This window comes from Zootoca vivipara, chromosome 6, assembly GCF_963506605.1.
Source record: "Zootoca vivipara chromosome 6, rZooViv1.1, whole genome shotgun sequence".
NCBI lineage: Eukaryota > Metazoa > Chordata > Lepidosauria > Squamata > Lacertidae > Zootoca > Zootoca vivipara.
In genome coordinates this window covers 62,627,472-62,650,735 of record NC_083281.1, presented here as the reverse complement: position 1 = coordinate 62,650,735, position 23,264 = coordinate 62,627,472, and the positions used below count along the sequence as shown (strand labels likewise).

General features: G+C 45.8%; 1 protein-coding gene across 2 annotated transcripts; it reads left to right on the top strand.

Moving 5' to 3' along the window:
- Positions 1-249: 249 nt before the first annotated feature.
- On the top strand, positions 250-8,403 carry IRX3 (iroquois homeobox 3). Of its 2 annotated transcripts, XM_035120685.1 has the most exons (4): positions 250-1,034; positions 3,176-4,367; positions 5,620-5,686; positions 7,026-8,403. In XM_035120685.1, exons 1-4 carry the CDS (start codon positions 813-815, stop codon positions 7,078-7,080), a joined length of 1,536 nt encoding a protein of 511 aa, XP_034976576.1. In that variant the 5' UTR covers positions 250-812; the 3' UTR covers positions 7,081-8,403. The 2 variants fall into 2 exon arrangements, with proteins under 2 accessions (XP_034976576.1, XP_034976578.1); XM_035120687.1 differs by lacking the exon at positions 5,620-5,686.
- Positions 8,404-23,264: the final 14,861 nt, after the last annotated feature.

Below are 23,264 nucleotides of genomic sequence, written 5' to 3'. Positions count from 1 at the left end.
GGAGATTATTTTAATAATAATAATAACAATAATAGCAATAATATTTTTTATTATTATGTTTTAAGCAACAACTCTCCTAGACTGAGTTGAATCTTTGAACAAACCCCGAACTGATTGGCGATGGCTTCCACCAGATTTGAAAAGCACTCAAATAAAAGACGGCGACGTCAGTAAATGGAAGGCGTGAGTGGCGGGGGGAGGGAGTGAGAAAAGAGCCGGAGTGAGAAACCGAGAGCGAGAGCGAGAGACTGACTTAAAAGAAAGAGGAGGAGCTTCGAGAGAGAGACTCCGGCTGTCAATCAAAGGCGGGAGTTCCAATAATCTCCAGCAATCTGTTAGGACCTGACCTGGAGTCCACTCAGATCAATAGGAAAAGTGAAGGGAGAAAGAGACGGAGGATCGTTACGCAGCAGCGGCTGGAGGAGGAGGAAGAAGAAGACGAAGAAGAGGAAGAGGAGGAGGAGGCGGCGGCGGCAGGAGCAGCGGCAGTCCCCCCCCCCGGCCTCGCCTGGTCTCCCCACCCCGCTAACCCACCCGGCACCGCCAATGCCTGGCAGAGTTTCTGAGACGCACTAAAAAAGTGCAGGCGAGGCGAGCAAAGGGCGAACTACCGGGCTCCTTTTCTTCGCTTCTGCGCCTCTCTCTCTCTCTTTTTCCTTCCTTCCTCGCGCTCTTTCCTTTCGCTTCTCTTTCCTTTCCTCCCCCTCCCTCTTTCCCCTCCCCTCCCCTCTTTCCTTCCCCCCTTCCTTTCCCTCTTCCCCCCTCCTCGCCTCTCCCCCCACCCCCCTACCCCAACCACACACCACCCCGCCATGGCATTTTCCCAGTTGGGATACCAGTATATCCGGCCGCTCTACCCGTCGGATCGCCAAGGGAACAGCAGCTCCCGAAGCGGGGCAGACCTCAGCCCGACGGGGACGCTCTCCAACGTGCTCTCCTCCATGTACGGAGCGCCGTACGCGGCAGCCGCGGCTGCTCAGGGATACGGAGCCTTCCTCCCCTACACCGCCGAGCTACCCATCTTCCCGCAGCTGGTAAGGAGACGAGTCCACAGATTGCGCTCTTCTTTCTCTCTTTCTCTTTCTCTCTCGCTCTCTGCCACACACACCCCAACTCCAGATTTCCCTCTTTAAAAACCCGCAGTCCTCCTTTCCCCCCTTTCTTTCTCTTCTTGGAATCTTCAGCTTTTCTTTCTCTTCCAACTCCGCCTGCGATGTGACTTTGCACAGCTGCAGGCGTAAAGCGAAGACGCAGGGAAAGGTGAAATTGGCTGGCGGTGGTTTGCAAGTGAACATCTCGGTCTCTTGTCCCCCCCCCTCTCGATCTGGGCCCGGGGGTGCGCTAGGGGGCAGAGCAGACGGGGGGGGCTTAAAAAATATCTCTTCTGCAGATTAAGAGAATGCAAAAAACTCCTGCCTCGGCTTTATTTTTTATTTTATTTTTAAAAAAATAACTCTCAGAGTTTAGGACGCAGTTCGCGGCCGTCCCCCCCCGTGACTTTTTAAATTTTTATTTATTTATTTTAAAAGAGGCACCCGGATCCTTAAACCACTGCTTAGTCGGAAGTAATGGACCGTTTTAATTTCAATGCAGCTTGCAAATAATTCCGGGTGCGTGGAGAACTGAACTGAAGCAAGGGCAGCGGAGGGGGGGGGAGAGAGAAACACCTCCGCGAGTGCCTTTGATCGTCTTTTCTCAACTTAAGAACAATCGCATATTGTGCCTTTTCCTTGTGAATAACACGCACTGGATGTGACGGGGAGGGGGGAGTCGGAATCCCGCTTTAAAAATCAGTAATCATGTTACTATTAATAAGCCTTTGAAGCCAAAAGATCTGCTGTGGGGATCCAAACCTAGCAGAAAATAAAGTGTTTGGGTTTTTCATAATATAAGGGAGCCTGATTTCAACAGAGAGTTGTAGGAAGGAGTTACTGAGTCCTTTTGTTGTCCATATATCTTCGAGAGTTTGAATATAGTTTCAGAGCGCCATTCCTAGGCCCGTGTTTTCCCAATGAAAGTTGAAAAAGGGAAACAATTTCCCCAATACGGACACACATCAAAACACAAATGGGCGCCGGTATTCTCTCTCTCTCTCTCTCTCTCTCTCTCTCTCCCCCCTTTCCGTGAGGGGTTGATTGACAGTTCCATCTAGCGCACGGAGGAATCGTCAGGCAAAGGGGTGTTTTGTTTTTTATTTAAAGGGGTTTTAGCAACAACACCTCCGTTGTGTAAGTTGCGGGGCGGGGGAAGAGACGCGCAGAGATTTTGTCAAGTTAAGCCTGAGCGTTTCTTTAAAAAACAAAACAAAATCCAACTTCTGCAAAGTTGCAAGCGGTGAATTAAAAACTAGAGCCCCTGTCTAATAATACCCTGATCTGTTATGTTTTCTCTCAAGGAAACAAAACAGTGTAGGATCTCCCATTAAATGCACGCCATATGCTGTGCATCCCCCTCGTCTCCCCACACCACGTCTCATTTGGGGGGTTGTGTGTGTGTGTGTGTGTGTGTGTGTGTGTGTGTGTGTGTGAGAGAGAGAGAGAGAGAGAGAGAGAGAGAGAGAGAGAGAGAGAGAGAGAGAGAGAGAGAATATATACCTATACCTATTTTACTTCTGTCATATACATGATAACGTCCAGCTACTTTTCGAGATTGTGTTTCCCGAGTTCTGGAGGAGAGGACTGCATGCGAATGGCCCAAGAAGTTTAAAAAACGTGAGCGGGGTGCGCGTGTGTGCGCGCGTTCAACTCGCTATTGAAAAGTACTTTTCAAAAAGGACTGAGTGAGAAACTTGGCTGGGACACCTCTAGACCCTGTGGATTTAAGAAATAACAGACAACCTCCCAGCCCTCCCCCGCACACACATCAATCCCCTTTATAACTTTTGAAATGAGAAATTATTATGAAACTGCGGGCGGAATCGCACTTCTCCATATATATATATCGAACTTAAAAGGGCAAGCTTCTGAGTCTCACAGCGTTCTTCGTCACCCGGCAGAATGACAGCCGCGCAGCCCTTGATTCATTTGATCCTGTCGAATATATTGCTCGGCTTATCTTCCACCCCTTTGGGAGTCAAGAGGGCTACTGAACCGGAGTGGGGGCTATCTCCTCCTTGAAAGAGCCCATTTCCATGCCTAACACACACCCCTCCCCATTTTTTTCTGTCCTTCTCCAGGGAGCCCAGTATGAGCTGAAGGAGGGCCCCGGCGTCCAGCACCCGGCTTTTCCTCACCACCACCCGGCTTTCTACCCCTATGGGCAGTACCAGTTTGGCGACCCGTCGAGGCCCAAGAACGCCACTCGCGAGAGCACCAGCACCCTCAAGGCCTGGCTGAACGAGCACCGGAAAAACCCTTACCCCACCAAAGGCGAGAAGATCATGCTGGCCATCATCACCAAGATGACCCTCACGCAGGTCTCCACCTGGTTCGCCAACGCCCGGCGGCGCCTCAAAAAGGAGAATAAAATGACCTGGGCTCCGCGGAGCCGCACCGACGAGGAGGGCAACTCTTACGGCAGCGAGCACGACGAAGAGGACGGCGAAGGCGACAAGCGGGACCCCGACGACGAGGAGATCGACCTGGAGAACATCGACACCGAGAATATGGAGAGCGGGACGCCAGGGGCCAAAGCGGGGCAGCTTCTCCTGGAAGGGGAGGACGACGAGGAGGAGGACGAGGAGGAGGAAGAGGACGATGAACCGCCGGATGATTCGGTGCTCCTCCATTCCGACGCCAAAACCACCGACTCGGAGGGCTCCGACGGCTTCGAGGACCTGCCGGGAGCTCAGGAGCGCTTCCTGAAGGCTATGGAGGCCCGGCAGCGCGCCTCGTCGGGCGAGCTGCCTTCGCCAGCGGCTCTCCAGCAGCAGCAACAGCTGCAGCAACAGCGCCATCCTTCCTCCCCAGCGTCCCCCCCAACGGCTCCCAGCTCCGCTTTGGCACAGCAAGCGCAGCCTCCCAAGCCCAAGATCTGGTCCTTAGCAGAGACGGCTACCAGCCCGGATAACCCGTCGCGGAAATCTCCCCCCGGCGGAGGTTCCCCCCCTGCGGCAGCGGCCACCCCCCAGAGCCTCCAGCTGGTGGGAGCCCCCGCACCGCCGCAGCCTCCTCCGACGGCCCCGGGCCCCGCACACAGACTGGTCGCCTCTTGCCCTCTGGGCAAATTCGCTAACTGGTCCAGCCGGGCCTTCTCGGCCCACCCCCATCATCACCACCACCACCATCCCCACCCGCTCACTTTACTGAACACTCCCCACCTGCTGGGACTTGGGGGGTCGAACCCCAGCGCGGCCCCCAGCGCGGCGGCTATCGCGGCTTTCTCCAGACCCGCGGACCAAGCGCAGAGCGCGGAGTCCTCCGGAACAGGTAACCCATTCGATGGGAGGGAGGCGTATACCTGAGAGGGGGGAAAGGCAAGGTGGGGGGAGCAACTCGGCTGCAACCCTAAGATCCATGGGACTTACATGGGGGAGAGAAGTTTGAACTAGGGTGGGTTTGTATGTGAGGCTACACGTTTATTCCCTGAGACTTACGGTATGTGGCATTCAGTTAAGTTTCCTTAGACAACACTGAAATGAACCTGAAGAAATTTGAGTCCATTCATTTCAGTGGTTCTACTCTGATTAATACTAAGCTGGCTACCACTAAAACAACTTATAAGAACGCAAATGGTAGAAGGGAGGGGGGACTTAGAAGGAAGCTCCAGAATAGAGTAGGTGGAATAAAAAACGACGAAAGCGGGAGGTATTCCTCGAGGGTTTGAAGCCCAAAGAAGCGATTCATTATGGCGGGGAAAGACAACCAGACCCTCACTGTTCCCTTTTCTGGACTCTCTATATCTCTTTTCCCAAAAGAGGTCCAGGCTTTCTATTTGGCCTAAAGATTCAGTTTATATTTCCGACAGAAACATTGGCTGGGTCTCCCCACAACCCACGAACATGCAAGCCCCCCCCTTCCAGGCTGGATCAGTTTCTGTCTCCTATTCTATCGACTTCAGTGCCAGGCTCCCCATTCAGAATCACTTGGTAATAAATAAATCAGAAGGCCTTTACCTGGGGCCCTTTCTTTTTAAAACAACAACTTCCACAAATATTGCCTTCAAAACTGGGAGAGTTTTTTAGTTTTTTAAAAATGTATTCTCCCAGTTAGGGATACCCTAGTTGCTGTGGTCAGAATTGGTGTTCTCTGTATGGATGGTATCATCTGCCTATTTTAAAAAGCACATTTAACACCTCCACAAAAACAAAACAAAAAACCCTCTTATATTTGCTAGGAAAGAAATCCCCAAACTGAAATCAAAGGTGTGGGTCTTTGGTTTGTTTGTTTTTTTACTTCCATGTAAAATGGGTTTGGCAATCCAGGTGTTCTGTGACCTTAAGCACACACTCTGAAGTGATCAAGAAAATCCCACTGAAATGAAGCATTTTTATTTTAATACTGGACATGGTTAGGATCTGGGTTCTCTTTAACAGGTTTTCATTTTTTCATTTTTTAAAAAAGAATGTACTGAGCTAAGTTCTTAAGAGTGACATGAATTCAGGAACCTTAGAGAAGCAAATCCAAGGTGGGTTTTTTTTTAAGGAACTTTTTTTTCTTTGTTTGCTTTTGTTTGTTTTAGATCGATCTAGTGCCTTGGAAGTAGAGAAAAAGTTAATAAAGACAGCTTTTCAACCAGTTCAGAGGCGGTAAGAGATTATCTATGTCCTAGAGGGTACATTTAAAAAGGGAGAGGTATTTGCTTGTAGACCACTTCCCATTGACATCAATGGGACTTGCTGTCCTGCAAGATGCAATCTCTTGCAGACTTACTTGGGAGTAAATGCCAAGACTTGGACTTTCTTCCAAGTAAAGATGTGAGGCATTTGGGCACCACCATGTATATTTAGGACTGGGGAAGAATTATAAATGGCCAGTTTGGTTCCAGTCCCTCTGAGATTCATTTTCCAAGCCAGCTTTAGTGCACTTTTGTGATATTAGATTAGAGGACCAAGGAAAGATTGCAGAGTCAGTTTTCTAGAATTTGTAAACTAGTCCTTGTGAGATACAAAGGTCTCCTCTGCAACTCTTTAGAGTCTTGTTAAAATCAATATAGGGAAGCAGAAAATTCCCAGTCTGCTCAGCTCCTTTTTAATCCTCCAGTTCAAAACTGGCCAAATTGAAATATTGGTCTAGTCAATGAAATAAGGTGGACAGGCCAATGTAAACCTGTGGAGTTTAGGTGTGTGATATATCTGCATATATTTATTTGCACATGCACACCTATATGTATAATCTATCCTGGTTATGTACAAGTGTGCATTCACAAATGCATATAGATGCACCCTAATGAAATGAATAGCTTTAATTGTGTGGTTGATGCGTATACATACGCACATATATTTCTTTGGATATAATATCATGCACTGTGTCTGCACGTTGACTAGAAAGAATGTGTCATGATTGCATGTGAGAGAGGACACATGCCTGTGCATAAATGTACATATATTTCATAACTTGCCTTTATCAGTGAAATAGAGTTCAGTGCAAGGTTGCTTGATAGTGCTTTAAAAATGCACAGCACTTTTGCCTAAATAATAAAAAAATAAGTAAAAGGATTATGTCCCTAACATATTAGAGTGGCTATAAAACTGCACAGGGTTAGCCACGTGAATCTGCTGCAGCAAAACTAAGAAAAGATTCTCCTGGCACCTTAAAGACTAACATATGGATTGTGGCATCAGTTTTTATGGACTAAAGGCAAAGGAGCAGGCGGGTTAGTGCATTTCAGAACTCCGCAAAAGCTTATGTTGCAGTCAATCTGTTAGCCTTTAAGGGCCACCCCCCCCACTCCGCATAAAATTGGAGTAGTTTTTGCTCATGGCTTTTGAATGTTTTCAAAGACTTTTTGTTCCACGTTAAAGAAAGCATAAGCTCCGCTGCAGTCTCCAGTTCTGGCTGCATATTAGATGATCAGAGAAATCAGTATTCAATATATATATCTATCTATATATCTTCCTTTTTTTTTCTGTGTTCCTTTTCTTCCAGGCCTCAGAACCAACTTGATGCAGCTATGGTTCTATCTGCGTTGTCATCATCTTAGTTAATTTTTTTTATAATTATTGTTCTAATGATTGTAAAATAAAATTCTCTGTATAGTTACAACTTGTACGCATGTCCATGTATCAAATGAAAAAAATTACAAAAACCAAGAAAAAAACCCCCTGCTTCTGTGCTATCATCTGGATTAGCTGAATTCGTGAGGTTTTTTGGAAGTCCAGTGCGAAATAGGCGTCTTCATTTTCTTTTTTGTATATATAGTAAAAAGAAAAAAAATATGTACATATGTGTGAACCAAATTGTACAAGAAAGTATATATTTTTGGCTAATAAACTGTTGCCACTTTGACTACAATTTTCTGATACTTACGTGAATTATTATTATTATTATTATTACTATTATTATTATCATCACCATCACCATCAGCATAATCATTTCCTTTTGTCACTTTGGGAAACTTTTGAACTAACTTTGGAAGATTACCCACTATGCTTAGATTTACAGAAGGGTAGCCATCTTTAGAGGCTTCCAAATCCTGATTTTCTATAACTGCGAGAACGAAAACCAGTAGCAATCCTAAGTACATAATGCAACTGTGAGCTAGCTAGAAGAAAATGTGAACAGTGTGTGTTTGTGTACAGGGAAGAGAGGAGTGTGCGTATTCATTTGAATTAAAGAGAGCGGGGGCAGAAATCTGCATTTGGGACTTTCTGGTTACTTTGCTGTATTAATTTTTAAATATATTTTGGAGGGGGGGGGGACCCGCGTGTTTTTGTACTGTATTAGGAATCATTGGTGGGGCCATCGCTGCAGATCTGATCAAAACGCCTCGCACTATCCTGTTTTAATTTTGTGTGTGGTTTAAGAGGTTTCTGCTTGAGAGCAAAGTCCGCTGGTTTAAATGGCCCATATTTTTCAAAGTTGCAAAAAGAAAAGAAAAGAAACGTCCTTAGGAGATCGAATCGTCTTTTCGCTTTGCGGCTGGAAATCCTGGGCAATTTCAGGGGGTCGTTCAAAGCGCGCTCGCGTCTGTTTGAATTGCTAAGCGCTACGGGAATTTGTTTGTGTGTGTGATTTCCACCCCCCCCCCGGCCGCTTCTCCTTCCACGTTAGCGTAAGGATCGCACTGTATATTTGAGACAGCTGTTGGCTAGATCAAGTCAGGGGCAAGGCAAGTTGGGAAAGTCAGCCCCGTCGTATTCCTCCTTGTCCTTTTTCCACGGCTAAAGAGACACAAGGTCGGAAGGAGGTGGGCGGAGAGACGAAAGGCCCGAGTAAAGAGAGGAAGAGGAGAGGGGGTCTCTCTCGCTCTCCAAGGATATGTGGATTAAGAAGGAAAAGCTATTGCTGGCTGAGCTGGCAGCGCACGGGAGGGAAGGAGCAGGATCGCTGTCTCCCGTGATTATTTTATATTCATTATCCGGCCGTTTCTATTTATTAAAGGGGGGAGAGAAATCAGAAAGTGAGAGGGGGACGGGAACCCGCAGTCTCGGCTTCGGAGCGCGAGTGAAATCTGGAACTCGAGCGCCCTCTGCAGGCAGAAAGCCACATGTCTAGTGCGCATTACCCTGCTGGGAGCCAGCTAGCGTGTGTGTGTTTACTCGGAAGTAAGTTTCGCTGAAACCAGTGGCCACTTACTCCCGGGAAAGTTCGCATGGGAGTTCGGCTTTTTTCTTTTCTTTGGAGGAAGGCCTGCTTTGTTCGTTTCCCTTTCTTCTGACTTCCCTGCGTTTTCCCCCCGCCGCCTTTCACGGAAAATATGGGTTTTCTATCAGGCTCCAGCATGCATTTAAAGTTAACCCTCTCCCTAAACGTCCCTGGGAACTCTATAGTTTAATCGCCACGGAACTACAATCCCCAGCACCCTTCACAAACTCTTTGCGTGGGTGCAGGTGCTTTAAATATATGGTGTGCTTGCAGCCAAACAAAACCGATACATACCTTTAAAGCACATTCCAAGCAAATTTTGCCCTCTCAAAGAATTCTGGGCAATGTAGTTTGTCAAGCCCTGCTGGGAATTGTTACTCTGTGAAGGGTAAACTACAATGCCCTGGATTGTTTTGAGAAAGTGAATATGTTTCAAATGTGCTTTAAAGGTATAGTGAAAGCCTGGAGTCACATCAACATTCAGTTATTTTGGCATAAGCTTCAGTGAACTCCATGGGGCTTACTACAGAGTAGACATGCGCCCTTTTGGTCTATTTCTGGAGTGGTGGTGGTAGGGGGAATAATCTGGTTCAGGCTACCCCAATTAGGTGCCTTTCAGTTTTTTTATTACTACTACTACTAGTACGGTGGTAGTAGTAGTATTAGTATTTTGCCAAGCTACATCTCCCATCAACCTCTGGTCATTGGTCATTGCTGGCTGGGGCTAATGGGAGCTGGAATTCAACAACATCTGGAAGGCACTGGGCTGCTCTGGTTTGTACAATGCAGGGCAGGGGAACATTTTTGGGCTTCTAGAGCGAGCTTGGTAAGCGATGGGAGAAGTCAGCAGCAACTTTGACCTGCCTGCAAAATAATCTATGACGCCCCAAGGACCTTATTACCCCATGTTGTAGCTATTGATTAGCTTTTTGGTTAACCCACCTCCAACCCCAGAAATGGAGCAGCAGGCTCCTGGGGGGCTGGACTGGCGGGGTTGGGGGAGTGGGGAGAGAAAAACAAAACTAGGAATTTAAAACCAAAACAAAAAAGATTGGAGGAGAGAATTATCTTCTTAGGGTAAATGATATGGTGGTTTTAAAAAGTGCAAATGGTACTGCTTTGCAAATAAGGGATGCTAGCAATATTCACCATGTCTTTAAAGAGCGCAGCTGCCCCACCAAAAAAGAGAATCATGGGAACTGTAGTTTGTGAAGGGTGCTGGAAGTTGTAGCTCTGTGAGGGGGAAAACTACAGTCCCCAGGATTCCTTGGGGAAAGCCATGTGCTTTGGATATGCTTTGAATGAGTGGCACAGACCTGCGTTTCTATTGCAGTTCCTGTGGAGGAATGTACACAAGTGATGTATGGAAGACAAAGGCTGGGGCAGGGGGAACAACAACAACCACCCAAATGTGGGATTCTGTCAGTGTCACTTGTGAATGTGCATCCTACAATCCCTTTGCAAGAAGTGGTTTTTTTTGAAAGTTAATATGTAGAGGAAAACCCTACTGGGAAAAAAGCTTAAGGCCAAGGCTGCGTTGGTGCACACGCTTATTTGGAAGTTAGCCCCATTGAACTCGGTGGGGTATACTTTTGAGTTGAGTAAACATGGAGAGGTTCTCCAGCTGCCCACTTTGGAAAGGAAACAGGGTTAAGGCAATGATTTTAGTCCTCCTTAGGTCCGGCGTGATCAGTTGGAAAATGCATGGTTGGAACTTGTTGGGAAGGTTCCATTTGCCGAACACAATTGGCTAGGATGGAAAAACCTCACAGATTTTCATTCATTAGAGTGTATTGCATCAATTTCACTAGTTTGCAGAAAGGTGTATAGGGAAACAAATCTAATCTAGGGTATTACTTGTTACAGATACCCTTTAAAAACAAAACAAAACAAACAGCAACTATTGAGCTGCATTATCCAAAGTTAACACCCCTTCCTTAGTTTGTTAAGTGTGATGGGCATTGTGGCTTTGTGAGGGGTAAGCTACAGTTCCAGGAGTGTTTGAAGGGGTGTGTGCTTTATACGTGCTTTACATATATGGTGTGCATACGGCCTTGTAAGTCTTTTTATCAAATTTCTTCCAAGGAAGTTGCAGCAGGACACACAGGCAAAAAAGAGGGACCTCTCTCACAGCAAAAACCCTATGCCTATTTACTCAGTAGTAAGTCTCAGCTGCATTCAATGCAGCTTACCGTACTTCCAAGTAGGAAAAGTTACTCTCCTGTCATTTCTTCTACTTCTTCCCCTCCACCCTTTTTCAGAGAAAAAGCCTCCTAAAAATCTGGAAGGGGAAGAAAAATATAGGAAACACCCCTTCCAAATTTGATTGTAATTGGAAAAACCCACAAAGTTTTGCATGCGGATCTTTGCATGAGGTAGAAAAGAAATGAAAAGCAACAAGGTGGCGAATCAGCTCCATTTCCTTAGCAATGTTGAAAATTGGCCAGCTTTGCAAGAGGTCAAGCGGCTTAGAGTCACTTCAGTTTTACCTGCCGGTTTGAGGAGGGAAGGGAGTAATTTTTTTCTCAGTCTGAAAGAAGCATGGGTTTATACAAGGTGGGGGATTAAAGCCGAGCTGCCTTTGCCCATTAGGAAAATTAAAATTAAATTAAAACACACACTTTCCCCGTAACTTTTGACTCCTAGCTTCAGAATTCAGGAAGCTTAGCACAATCAAACCACAGCCATCCCATCTCCCCATTTGCTGTGGGTCCCTCCCCCCTCCTTTCTTTGGCAGTTAACTTCAAAAACTGTACAATTATGGGATATTAAAACTAACTACAAGTCAGGCCTGTTATGAGGTTGGTGCAGGGCCCTCTCAGATCTAACAAAGCAGCTTTTGGTGTGAACAAAAGGTTGCAAGATTATTATTATTTTATAAAAAAATCAGTTTAAAACACATAAAAAAGCTAGTAGTTGTGTTAGTCAGCAGAGCGAAAGGAGATCAAGGAACAGAAATAATAACCTCTTTTACGGGTTAACCAATTGTTGCAAACTTTGAAAGGCAGGTAACTTTCACCAGCGTAAGGACAGCCAGTCTGTTCATGCAGGCAAGCGTGTAGGAGATTACAAAGTGGGGTTTGCATTGTGCAATGAGGCTGACATCCAGCGGTTTGCTTTGGAGTAAGCATGCACACAGGATTGCATTGTAAGACGGACAGGGTGTGTGTTTGCTGAACTTTCTTTACAGCAGGACTCTTGTCATTTTAATTTAGGGTAGGTTGCTGGTGCGCGCGCTAACCTGTGACTCTTCAGAAGTTGTTCAACTCCCATCATTCCCGACCATTGATCATGCTAGCTGGGGCTGATGGGAGCTGCAGTTTAACAACATCTGGAGGACCAATGGTTAGCCCTCCTGATTTAGGGTCAATTCACATCCAAGGCAAAAGCTGTGTGCACATTTACCATTTATTCTGTCCCCAGTGTGCTCCCACCACAGGTATTGAAGCTAAGTACACATGACATGAATCTAGGGCTTGATGATCAGAAGGTCAGCGGTTCGAATCCCTGCAATGGGGTGAGCTCCCGTTGCTCGGTCCCAGCTCCTGCCCACCTAGCACATCAAAGTGCAAGTAGATAAATAGGGACCGCTCCGGCGGGAAGGTAAACGGTGTTTCCGTGCGCTGCTCTGGTTCGCCAGCAGCAGCTTTGTCATGCTGGCCACGTGACCCGGAAGCTGGCTGCAGACAAACGCCGGCTCCCTCAGCCTATAGAGCGAGATGAGCGCCGCAACCCCAGAGTCGGACACGACTGGACCTGATGGTCAGGGGCCCCTTTACCTTTTACCTTTACACATGACATTAGCCACAACCCATCTTTAACTTGTAGTTTCTTGAGAAATACCACCCGTTGATGTGTTTACCCTCAAAATGGCTCACATCTAGTTTGAAAATGTAAGCTGTGGCTAAGCTGAGATGTGCATATTCCAGACATCCACTGCACATGCGCAGATGATCATGCATGCACAAAAGGGTTCAGGAGGTTGCATGAGCAGGGAAACAAATCAGGTGATCTGTTAATGGTGGGCACAGGAAGGCAAAACATGATCATTGAAGCAGCAGGGGGAAATGACGTCGCTGATAGGGTTGCCAGACTCAATAGAGGACAGGACTTCTGTGCCTTTAATTGCCCTGCTCTCTTTTGAGTCTGGAAACTGTTTAATTTCCAAGCAAAGGGTCTGCTGGTTTCTCTTTAAGGTTTCCAGACTCAAAAGAGAGCAGGGCAATTAAAGGCACAGAAGTCCTGTCCTCTATTGAGTCTGGCAGCCCTACTCGCTGAGTTTTAAGCTGTTCATGTGCCCTAAGATGGAGTCGTGCATTGCCAAGAATGTGGAGCTATCAGCGGGAATGACATCTCTAGGTGGAATCCCCTCCTTCCATAATAAATAGTAAAAATTTCACGTTGAGTGTTTCCCCATTTTAATTTATGTGTTAGTTTATACGTCACTTTGAGTTACATTGGTAAAAAATGACCAATAAATTTAATTAATTTATTTATTAAGTACTGGTAGGTAAGTAAGTAATAATGACATTGAGACTTAGGTTTATGCCGGGTTTTTTTTAACTACACATTGCAGAAAAACTCAATATATTGATGCCATTGTCAACAACAGGCACATTCTCCTTGTAATACAGGCAACTCCTCATTTGTGCAGGACCGGTGATGCACAAGCTGTTTTCGGCACTGGAAGGGGGTGTGGCAGGACTGGAACAGGACAGGCTTACATGCGTCCCACTGGCACGTGCGGTGACATAGAACCTCCACCTCCCACGTAAATGGGGAGTTGCTCTACAACACCTCAACTTGCTATTAAGCCTCTTTGATACTATGTGAATGCATGTGTGGCTATTATTGATGCAGGATAGAAAGTCTGCAGCGTGTGTCCATTGTTAAATGGCATGTGCTTCCCAGGCTCTATGGGAATCTGTGGTCCCCCTGCAGATGCTGGCGGACTCCCACCAGCCCCAGCAAGCATGGCCAAGGACAATGGGAGTTGTAGTTCAGCAACATCTGGAGGGCCAGAGGTCCCCCACACCTGCTCTATGGGTTTTACATTAGCATTTTAGACATAGGAAATGCAACAGACAAAAGTCTCTTCTTGTTTTGTGCAAAATCTTTCCAAGAATGCATTTTAGGCTGGGTTATGCCCCTTGCAAATGTTGTTTGTGAGAGGCAAAACAGAGCCATTTCCCAATCAAATGTTTGGGAAATCTCAGTTTCTTAAGTTTGAATTGCAGAGTTAAGTAATGCAGAATGCCAATATTAGCATGGGGGGGCGGGGCGGCGGCTATAGTCATTCTTTCTCTCCCTCCCTAACCACCACTCCATCTCCCTATGCTTTCCTTGTGTGTTGTATAAACAAATGCCAATTTGGAAATTCAGTTGGGTTGCTGAATTTCAGTCGGATTGCATTCTCAAAGTACCCTGGGAATTGTAGTTTTGTGACTGGAGAGAATTTCCAGAAAGGACATATCTGCACGGCGAATTAAGACACCACCTTTTCAGAGATGTGGGAGGGGGGAAGGATCAAGGAAGGACTTAGAGAACATGGGGGAATACAGGAAGCTGCCCTATACCAAATCAGACTGATGGTCAGTATTGTCTATACTGATTGGCAGCGGCTCTGCAGAGTTTCTGATAGGATTCTCTTTCAGAGCTATCTGGAGATGCCAGGATGTGAACCTGGGATCTTAGGCATGCTCTACCACTGACCTATGGCCTTTCCCTATGAGGGGAGAAGGACAAGGAACGAGTGAGAAAGATGGGTGCTCCAGGACTCTGTGGAGGTACAGGCAGCTTCATGGGCAGAAGTTATTTTTACCAACTTTGGCTACTTCACCAACAATAGTGTTATTGGAAGAAGGCAGATCTTGCCTCAGTTAATAACATGTTTTGGTTACCCCCCCCCCCAGGTTAGATTACTGCAATGCACTCTACAGGGGCTGCCCTTGAAGATTATTTGGAAAGGTCAGTTAGTGCAGAACTGGGCAGCTAGAACACTTGTAGGGGACTAGGCATTATGTCCAATCCATGCTAGTTACATTGGCTGCCTATTTGTTTCCAGATCCAGCTGAAGGCGCTCTGTTATTGACCTTTAAAACTCTTGTAGTTAGGGGCCAGGCTCTTCCTGCACTTATATGAGCCTGCCCTGGCCTTAAGAACATCTGATCATCTGCCCTGGCCTTAAGATCATCTGAGGCCTTGCTCTGGTGAGAGTTTTCAGGCTGGCAAGTGTCAGAGACATTTGTAGTGGCTTCACACCTCTGGAATACCCTCCCTGAGGAGATCCATACAGCCCTTTCTTCACTGACTTTGCAGGAGATCCTTAAAGCCCTCCTTATTCCAGTCTGCATATAATTTTATGTAGATCTGTTTTAGCACATCTTTCTCTGGTGCCTTTATTTTCATTGTGCTTAATGCTAGTGCTTTATGCAATTACAAATTATTTTCAAAACATGGGGATTTTGTTGTACTGTGGTATTTCATATATATACAGTCATACCTCTGGTTGCATCCGCTTCAGGTTGCGTATTTTCAGCTTAAGTATGCAGCGGACCCGGAAGTAAACACTTCCGGGTTCTGCCGTGCGTACATGTGCAGAAGCGTTCTGTGCGCTTTGCGCATGCGCAGAAGTGCTCTATTGGCGCCGCATGCGCAGAAGCGCCGCTCCGGATACGTACTTTTCGGTGTGAGAACAGCACCCCGGAACGGATCAGGTACGTATCCAGAGGTACCACTCTGTGTGTGTACACACACACATATATACATATACATATACATATACATATACATATACATATACATATACATATACATATACATATACATATACATATACATATACATATATATATATACATATATATATGACATCACCTTGTGAGGCTATATAACTTGAAAGGTGGAATAAGCATCTCTGAGGCCCCCTCTGCACTATACATTGAAAGTAGTATCATACCACTTTCAACTGCCATGGCTTCCCTAAAATAATCCTGGGAACCGTAGCTCATTAAGAGGGCTGAGAGTTGTTCCGAGAGTCTTATTCCCCTCAAAGAGCTATAGTTCTCAGTGTAGCTTAACAATCAAACCCTCTTCCGAGGGCCTTGGTGGGTCCTCAAAGTTCCTGGTCTTGGTCTGACCTCTGTGTTTCTGTTGTAACTTCTGAATGGAATCCACATGTCTACACACTGTACATTTCCACAAATTACTGACTGTGCAACACAGATCCACTTTGAACATGTGTAGACTCTGTTATGATGAGCACATAAGAACATAGGAAGCTACCAGTCAGACCACTGGGTCATCTACGTCAGTATGGTCTTCACCAGGTGCCTCCAACCTTTTCAGACCCAGAACCCACATGAATGTGGGGACCTATTTCTTAACCACATATTTGAATGGTGGTGTGACCCACTTTGCATCAGGCCATGACCCAATAGTGGGACATGACCCACTAGCTGAAGACCAGCAGTCTACACTGACTGGTAGTGACTCTCTGGGATTTGGGGCAGGGAGTCTTTCCCCAGCCCTATCTGGAAATGCCAGGATTAAGTCGGGCCTTCTGCATCCAAATAACCGGGTGCAATCCTGATCCCTGCCCCTCCAATGTGTGTGTGTGTGTGCGCACACACACACACACACACACACAATCAAGTATTATAAATATGCTGTCCATACACATACTTTTCTTTGAAGAGAAGCAAAATGCAGACTAAAGTTAAATTCAGGCTAAAAACACAGAGGTGCCTTTTCTTGCTGTATAATTCTTAGGGCAGCTTTCAACAACCTGGCACCTTCCAGATGTCTTGGACTATAGCTCCCATCATTCCCCACTCAGCATGGCCAAAGGTCAAGGACGATGGGATTTGGAGTCCAACAACGTTTGGTTGGGGAAGGCTATCTTATGAGAATCGCAGAGAAGCTTCATCAGAAGAGCTGCGGTAGATTTTATTACCACTATCCTTCCTACGCTGCATCTCCTGCAGAACCGATAAAAGCTGCCGGGTGCTAAGAGTTAACACCAAGTTAAAAGTACCAACACACAGGAGCATCCAGGGTGACATGCTTCAAGTTGAGACAGTACAAGTTATGCAAATGCAAAAGGGGTGTGCGGTATTGACATTTTGAGGTCACAGTGATAGGAATGTATTATTTATAGGCCTGGGTTGCAGGAGGCCGATAAACTACATTTGAAATCCTCGAGGTTTGTAAAGCTAGAAGAAGAGTCCCCCCCCATTTCCTCTTTCCCTTTTTAAAGATGCACATTAGTAGGTATGAGGTCAACCTACCTAAAAATTCTCTATTTAGGCAGCCTTTTCTGTAAGACGGCTGGTTCTGTACAATAAAGGATGTGATGTAGAAATAAAAGTTTTTATATAAAAAAAATAAGAGGAAAACAATTGTCAGGATGCTTGCTTTATCTCTTGCTACCTTATTTATTTATTACATTTAAACAGAGGAAGCCTCCAAAGAGAGGGCTGTCCTTTGTGAAACAGGACACCCAGCTGTATGGGGAAGGTCACACTTTTGCTTAACTTAGGGATCGCCGATGAAGCACCGGTGACCTTGCCAGTCTACTCCGTGGCAGCCACAAACAGCTTCAGTAAACATCCCCTTCAACAATCAACAGTGCACGAGAGACTTTAGGATCTTTTATTTTTTTTGCCGAATTCCTGTGTGCAGCAGCTTGGCCACTCCTGCCCTGAGCACGCCCCCATGCTTCCATTTTGCTGGATGCTGGGATTAGACACCCACCTTCCCTCCTGTTCTGAACAGAGGAGAGGTGCAAAGAGCTTCTCTATGTAAGTGAGCTCTACTTGGCGATGTAGGTTACTTTTGATCGGGGGCAGGCAGGCACACACACATATATACATATACATATACATATACATATACATATACATATACATATACATATACATATACATATACATATACATATACATATACATATATATATATACATATATATATGACATCACCTTGTGAGGCTATATAACTTGAAAGGTGGAATAAGCATCTCTGAGGCCCCCTCTGCACTATACATTGAAAGTAGTATCATACCACTTTCAACTGCCATGGCTTCCCTAAAATAATCCTGGGAACCGTAGCTCATTAAGAGGGCTGAGAGTTGTTCCGAGAGTCTTATTCCCCTCAAAGAGCTATAGTTCTCAGTGTAGCTTAACAATCAAACCCTCTTCCGAGGGCCTTGGTGGGTCCTCAAAGTTCCTGGTCTTGGTCTGACCTCTGTGTTTCTGTTGTAACTTCTGAATGGAATCCACATGTCTACACACTGTACATTTCCACAAATTACTGACTGTGCAACACAGATCCACTTTGAACATGTGTAGACTCTGTTATGATGAGCACATAAGAACATAGGAAGCTACCAGTCAGACCACTGGGTCATCTACGTCAGTATGGTCTTCACCAGGTGCCTCCAACCTTTTCAGACCCAGAACCCACATGAATGTGGGGACCTATTTCTTAACCACATATTTGAATGGTGGTGTGACCCACTTTGCATCAGGCCATGACCCAATAGTGGGACATGACCCACTAGCTGAAGACCAGCAGTCTACACTGACTGGTAGTGACTCTCTGGGATTTGGGGCAGGGAGTCTTTCCCCAGCCCTATCTGGAAATGCCAGGATTAAGTCGGGCCTTCTGCATCCAAATAACCGGGTGCAATCCTGATCCCTGCCCCTCCAATGTGTGTGTGTGTGTGCGCACACACACACACACACACACACAATCAAGTATTATAAATATGCTGTCCATACACATACTTTTCTTTGAAGAGAAGCAAAATGCAGACTAAAGTTAAATTCAGGCTAAAAACACAGAGGTGCCTTTTCTTGCTGTATAATTCTTAGGGCAGCTTTCAACAACCTGGCACCTTCCAGATGTCTTGGACTATAGCTCCCATCATTCCCCACTCAGCATGGCCAAAGGTCAAGGACGATGGGATTTGGAGTCCAACAACGTTTGGTTGGGGAAGGCTATCTTATGAGAATCGCAGAGAAGCTTCATCAGAAGAGCTGCGGTAGATTTTATTACCACTATCCTTCCTACGCTGCATCTCCTGCAGAACCGATAAAAGCTGCCGGGTGCTAAGAGTTAACACCAAGTTAAAAGTACCAACACACAGGAGCATCCAGGGTGACATGCTTCAAGTTGAGACAGTACAAGTTATGCAAATGCAAAAGGGGTGTGCGGTATTGACATTTTGAGGTCACAGTGATAGGAATGTATTATTTATAGGCCTGGGTTGCAGGAGGCCGATAAACTACATTTGAAATCCTCGAGGTTTGTAAAGCTAGAAGAAGAGTCCCCCCCCATTTCCTCTTTCCCTTTTTAAAGATGCACATTAGTAGGTATGAGGTCAACCTACCTAAAAATTCTCTATTTAGGCAGCCTTTTCTGTAAGACGGCTGGTTCTGTACAATAAAGGATGTGATGTAGAAATAAAAGTTTTTATATAAAAAAAATAAGAGGAAAACAATTGTCAGGATGCTTGCTTTATCTCTTGCTACCTTATTTATTTATTACATTTAAACAGAGGAAGCCTCCAAAGAGAGGGCTGTCCTTTGTGAAACAGGACACCCAGCTGTATGGGGAAGGTCACACTTTTGCTTAACTTAGGGATCGCCGATGAAGCACCGGTGACCTTGCCAGTCTACTCCGTGGCAGCCACAAACAGCTTCAGTAAACATCCCCTTCAACAATCAACAGTGCACGAGAGACTTTAGGATCTTTTATTTTTTTTGCCGAATTCCTGTGTGCAGCAGCTTGGCCACTCCTGCCCTGAGCACGCCCCCATGCTTCCATTTTGCTGGATGCTGGGATTAGACACCCACCTTCCCTCCTGTTCTGAACAGAGGAGAGGTGCAAAGAGCTTCTCTATGTAAGTGAGCTCTACTTGGCGATGTAGGTTACTTTTGATCGGGGGCAGGCAGGCAGGCAGGCATGCTTGCTTCCACCATTTTGTGGTCCTGTTTCTTTTTCTGCTCTTTCAGATGTGACACCCCTTTTGTGCTTTGCCATGCCCCAAAGGAAGCTATTTTGTGTCATGCCACACATCCACAGCAGCCATTTTGTGGCGGGCACCCAGTGTACGTTCTGCGGGGTTGATGTGCCATTGGCTCCCTTGCATCACCTGACACACCAACAAATCAGAAGCCCGGGCATAGCACTACAGCCTCCAGATGTGTTGTGCCTGCAATACTGCCTCCTCGCCACTTGCCTTGGCAGTGCCCAAGAGCAGTCGATAATTTTCAGCATAGCTATGGCTCCCTCTCCTGGCAACCTACCTTGGTGACAAGGAACTTCAGTTGGCAGTGCCCCTGGTTTATCTCCAAGTGGCTGTGTAAATTAGTCCTCGTGATTTATGCCTCTGTTTTCATTGTGAGGCTCACCCTTTAAATCTTTCTCCTTCAGATGATCGCTGGTTTGCCAAAGCTCTGGCTAGCCAGAGAAAGCTTTTAGCCTAGCCCACCTGCCCCCCCCCCCGCTTCTTGGCTGCTCTTTCCCTGTCTAATCAATTATCTTCCTAGCTAGTCCTTCTCAAAGGTGAGAGCTCATTATGCATATTCATAAATCACAGTGCCCAGACCTGACACTGATTGATGTAATCATCTCTCTTCCTCCACAAGGGCTGGGATAGGGAAGAAAGGGAGCAGGGCTGTGTTGGGGGGGGGGCGCAGGAGATGGCAAGCGATTGAGATTTGCAAATTGTCAAACCAGGGTCCTCTCCAACTCTCTTTCCTGCTTCCTATTGACTGCAGAGCAAGGGACCCAGCACAAGCATCTTGAAAAGGCAAATGAAGAAATGCCAGCCAGTTGCCTTTGGTCATTTGTTTGACTTAGAATATCTGCAGGCTGCTTTTCATCAGTGCTCTCTGAGCAACTTACAATAAATAGAATGAAACCGTAACTGGGATATGGTGCGAGTAGGGAACCTTAGAACTGGGGGCCAACTGTGGCCCCTAGGCCCCTTTATCTGGCCCTCGGGACTCTTCCCAGAAAACAGCTCTCATTGGCTTTGTGTCTCACCCTCCTTGAGTGTTTCTGTCTAGATGAAATGTGTCCTTGAATGCTCATAATGCCTTTTGCTTGTCTGAATGGGGGGTCGGAGGGGTGTGTGTGTGTGTGTGTGTGTGTGTGTGTAGAAACCAGGCTACTGTACAGAGGTAAATTTTACATTAATTGTTCCAGCCACATTTATCTCTGGCTCCGCCCACCAGTGACATGTGCCCCTTGGAAGAGAATGCAGGCCTAGCACTCAGAGAATATGCTTGTGGTTAGCATGTAGATTGCCACCATAGAAGGCTATCAAGAACTACTAGCCATGATGGCTGTGCTCTGCCTCCTTGGTCAAAGGCAGTAATGCTTCTGTATACCAGTTGCTGGAAAGCATAGGATGGGAGAGAGGGTTCTTGTGCTCAGGTCCTGTGTGCAGGTTTCCCAGAGGCATCTGGTTGGTTATTATTATTATTATTATTATTATTATTATTATTATTATTATTATTACCTCCTTATGTTCTTAAAACCTTCTGAAGAAGTTTAAGACTTGGGCAAACATCCGTTTCCTCCTGGTGCTGAAAAGAAAACCAGTATGGTATTAGGTGCACCTCTTTGGGGAAGGGTTGCATGTTTTCTTCCTGCCACCAGAAGCCTGCCAAATCATGGCTTCTCTTGAAAAATCCTGGAGACTGTAGGTTTTTTTTAAAGAGTGCTGGGAGTAGGAGACCCTTATCTCTCCCCCCCCCCCCGGAAGAGTTACAATTCCCTAACATTCAATCTGTATTCCCAAGGAAGTCAAGTACTTGTAGCTCTGTGGAGTCTCCTAACAACTCTCAGCATTCTTAACAAAGAAGCCATTACAGTGGTACCTTTACTTACGAATTTAATGCGTTCCGAACGCACATTCGTAACACGAAATAATTTGCAAGTCGAATCCCATAGGAATGCATTGGGAGAAAAAATCCGTAAGTCGAAGCAACCCTATCTAAAAATTCATAAGTAGAAAAAATCCTATCTAAACTGCAACCAAGATGGCAGATGGAGCTCCGTTCGTAAGTAGAAACATTCGTAAGTAAAGTTATTCGTAAGTAGAGGTACCACTGTACTATTAAAGTGATGTGAGACTGCTGTGAGATGCAGATGTGGCTTCCATTTGTTTCAGTGTGGATGTGGCTTCCATCTGTTTCAGTGTTTCTTGTATCTATTAAGGGAGAAACCGACACTCCCAAAGAAATGCTGAATCGAAGAAGAGAAAATGCTCAAGGACCAGCCTGCTAATAAAAAGAAGAAGCTGAAACTTATTTTACCAACGACCTTGCTATTTTGGATGCTATATGTATTCCTTTTGAGATGGGGATAGAAACAAGCTTTCCACAAGGTTTGTTTCACAGCTGAAAAGCACACTCTTCCCTTACACTCCTTCATAAGATTACACTGCATTCAGGCTCTGCAGTTACGGTGCTGTGCTCAGACTCACAACAACAAGAACCATATTGTGTTGATTAAGGCATGGGCAGTCAACAAGTTGTCCTCCCTATGCAGTTGGACACCAGCTCCCATCAGTCCAAGTCAATGTTGCCAATAATCAGAAATTATGGACCGGGGGGGGCAGGTGTGGCCTGGGGAGCTTCCTGAGGGTCCGAAGAAGCTTGGAGGACAGCATTTACCCCCTCGCTGGCCTTCACCTTCTCATTTTTGGTACAGTACAGACAAAACTATGCTAGATGGACCAGTGGTCTGACTGAGTATAAGCCATCTTCCTATGTCCTTAAAGCATTAGGTCTATTATTCCAAAACAGATCCATTTACTTTCATGCATGACTCTGGAGGAGAAGGTTTCCATTCAACTTCTTCAAAAGATGTGCAGGTTAAAGGACTAAAAGTCACTGATGTTAGTGCGACTTACTTCTGAGTAGGCATGAATAGGACTGAACTATATTATAGACTATATTATAGAACTATATTATTGCCGACAAAGGTCCGTATAGTTAAAGCTATGGTTTTCCCAGTAGTGATGTATGGAAGTGAGAGCTGGAACATAAAGAAGGCTGATCGTCGAATAATTGATGCTTTTGAAATATGGTGCTGGAGGAGACTCTTGAGAGTCCCATGAACTGCAAGAAGATCAAACCTATCCATTCTGAAGGAAATCAGCCCTGAGTGCTCACTGTAAGGACAGATCCTGAAGCTGAGGATCCAATACTTTGGACACCTCATGAGAAGAGAAGAATCCCTGGAAAAGACCCTGATGTTGAGAAAGATTGAGGGCACTAGGAGAAGGGGACGACAGAGGATGAGATGGTTGGACAGTGTTCTAGAAGCCACCAACATGAGTCTGACCAAACTGCGGGAGGCAGTGGAAGACAGGAGTGCCTGGTGTGCTCTGGTCCATGGGGTCATGAAGAGTCGGACACGACTAAACAACTAAACGACAAATATTATAGACTCCCTGCTCACCATATAAACATTTAAGCTAGCAGTGTGTTTCACGCTGATGGTATTATTCATGTTTGTTCGAGCATAACCATGTTCAAACTTCAGTTTCCATGCTGAAAG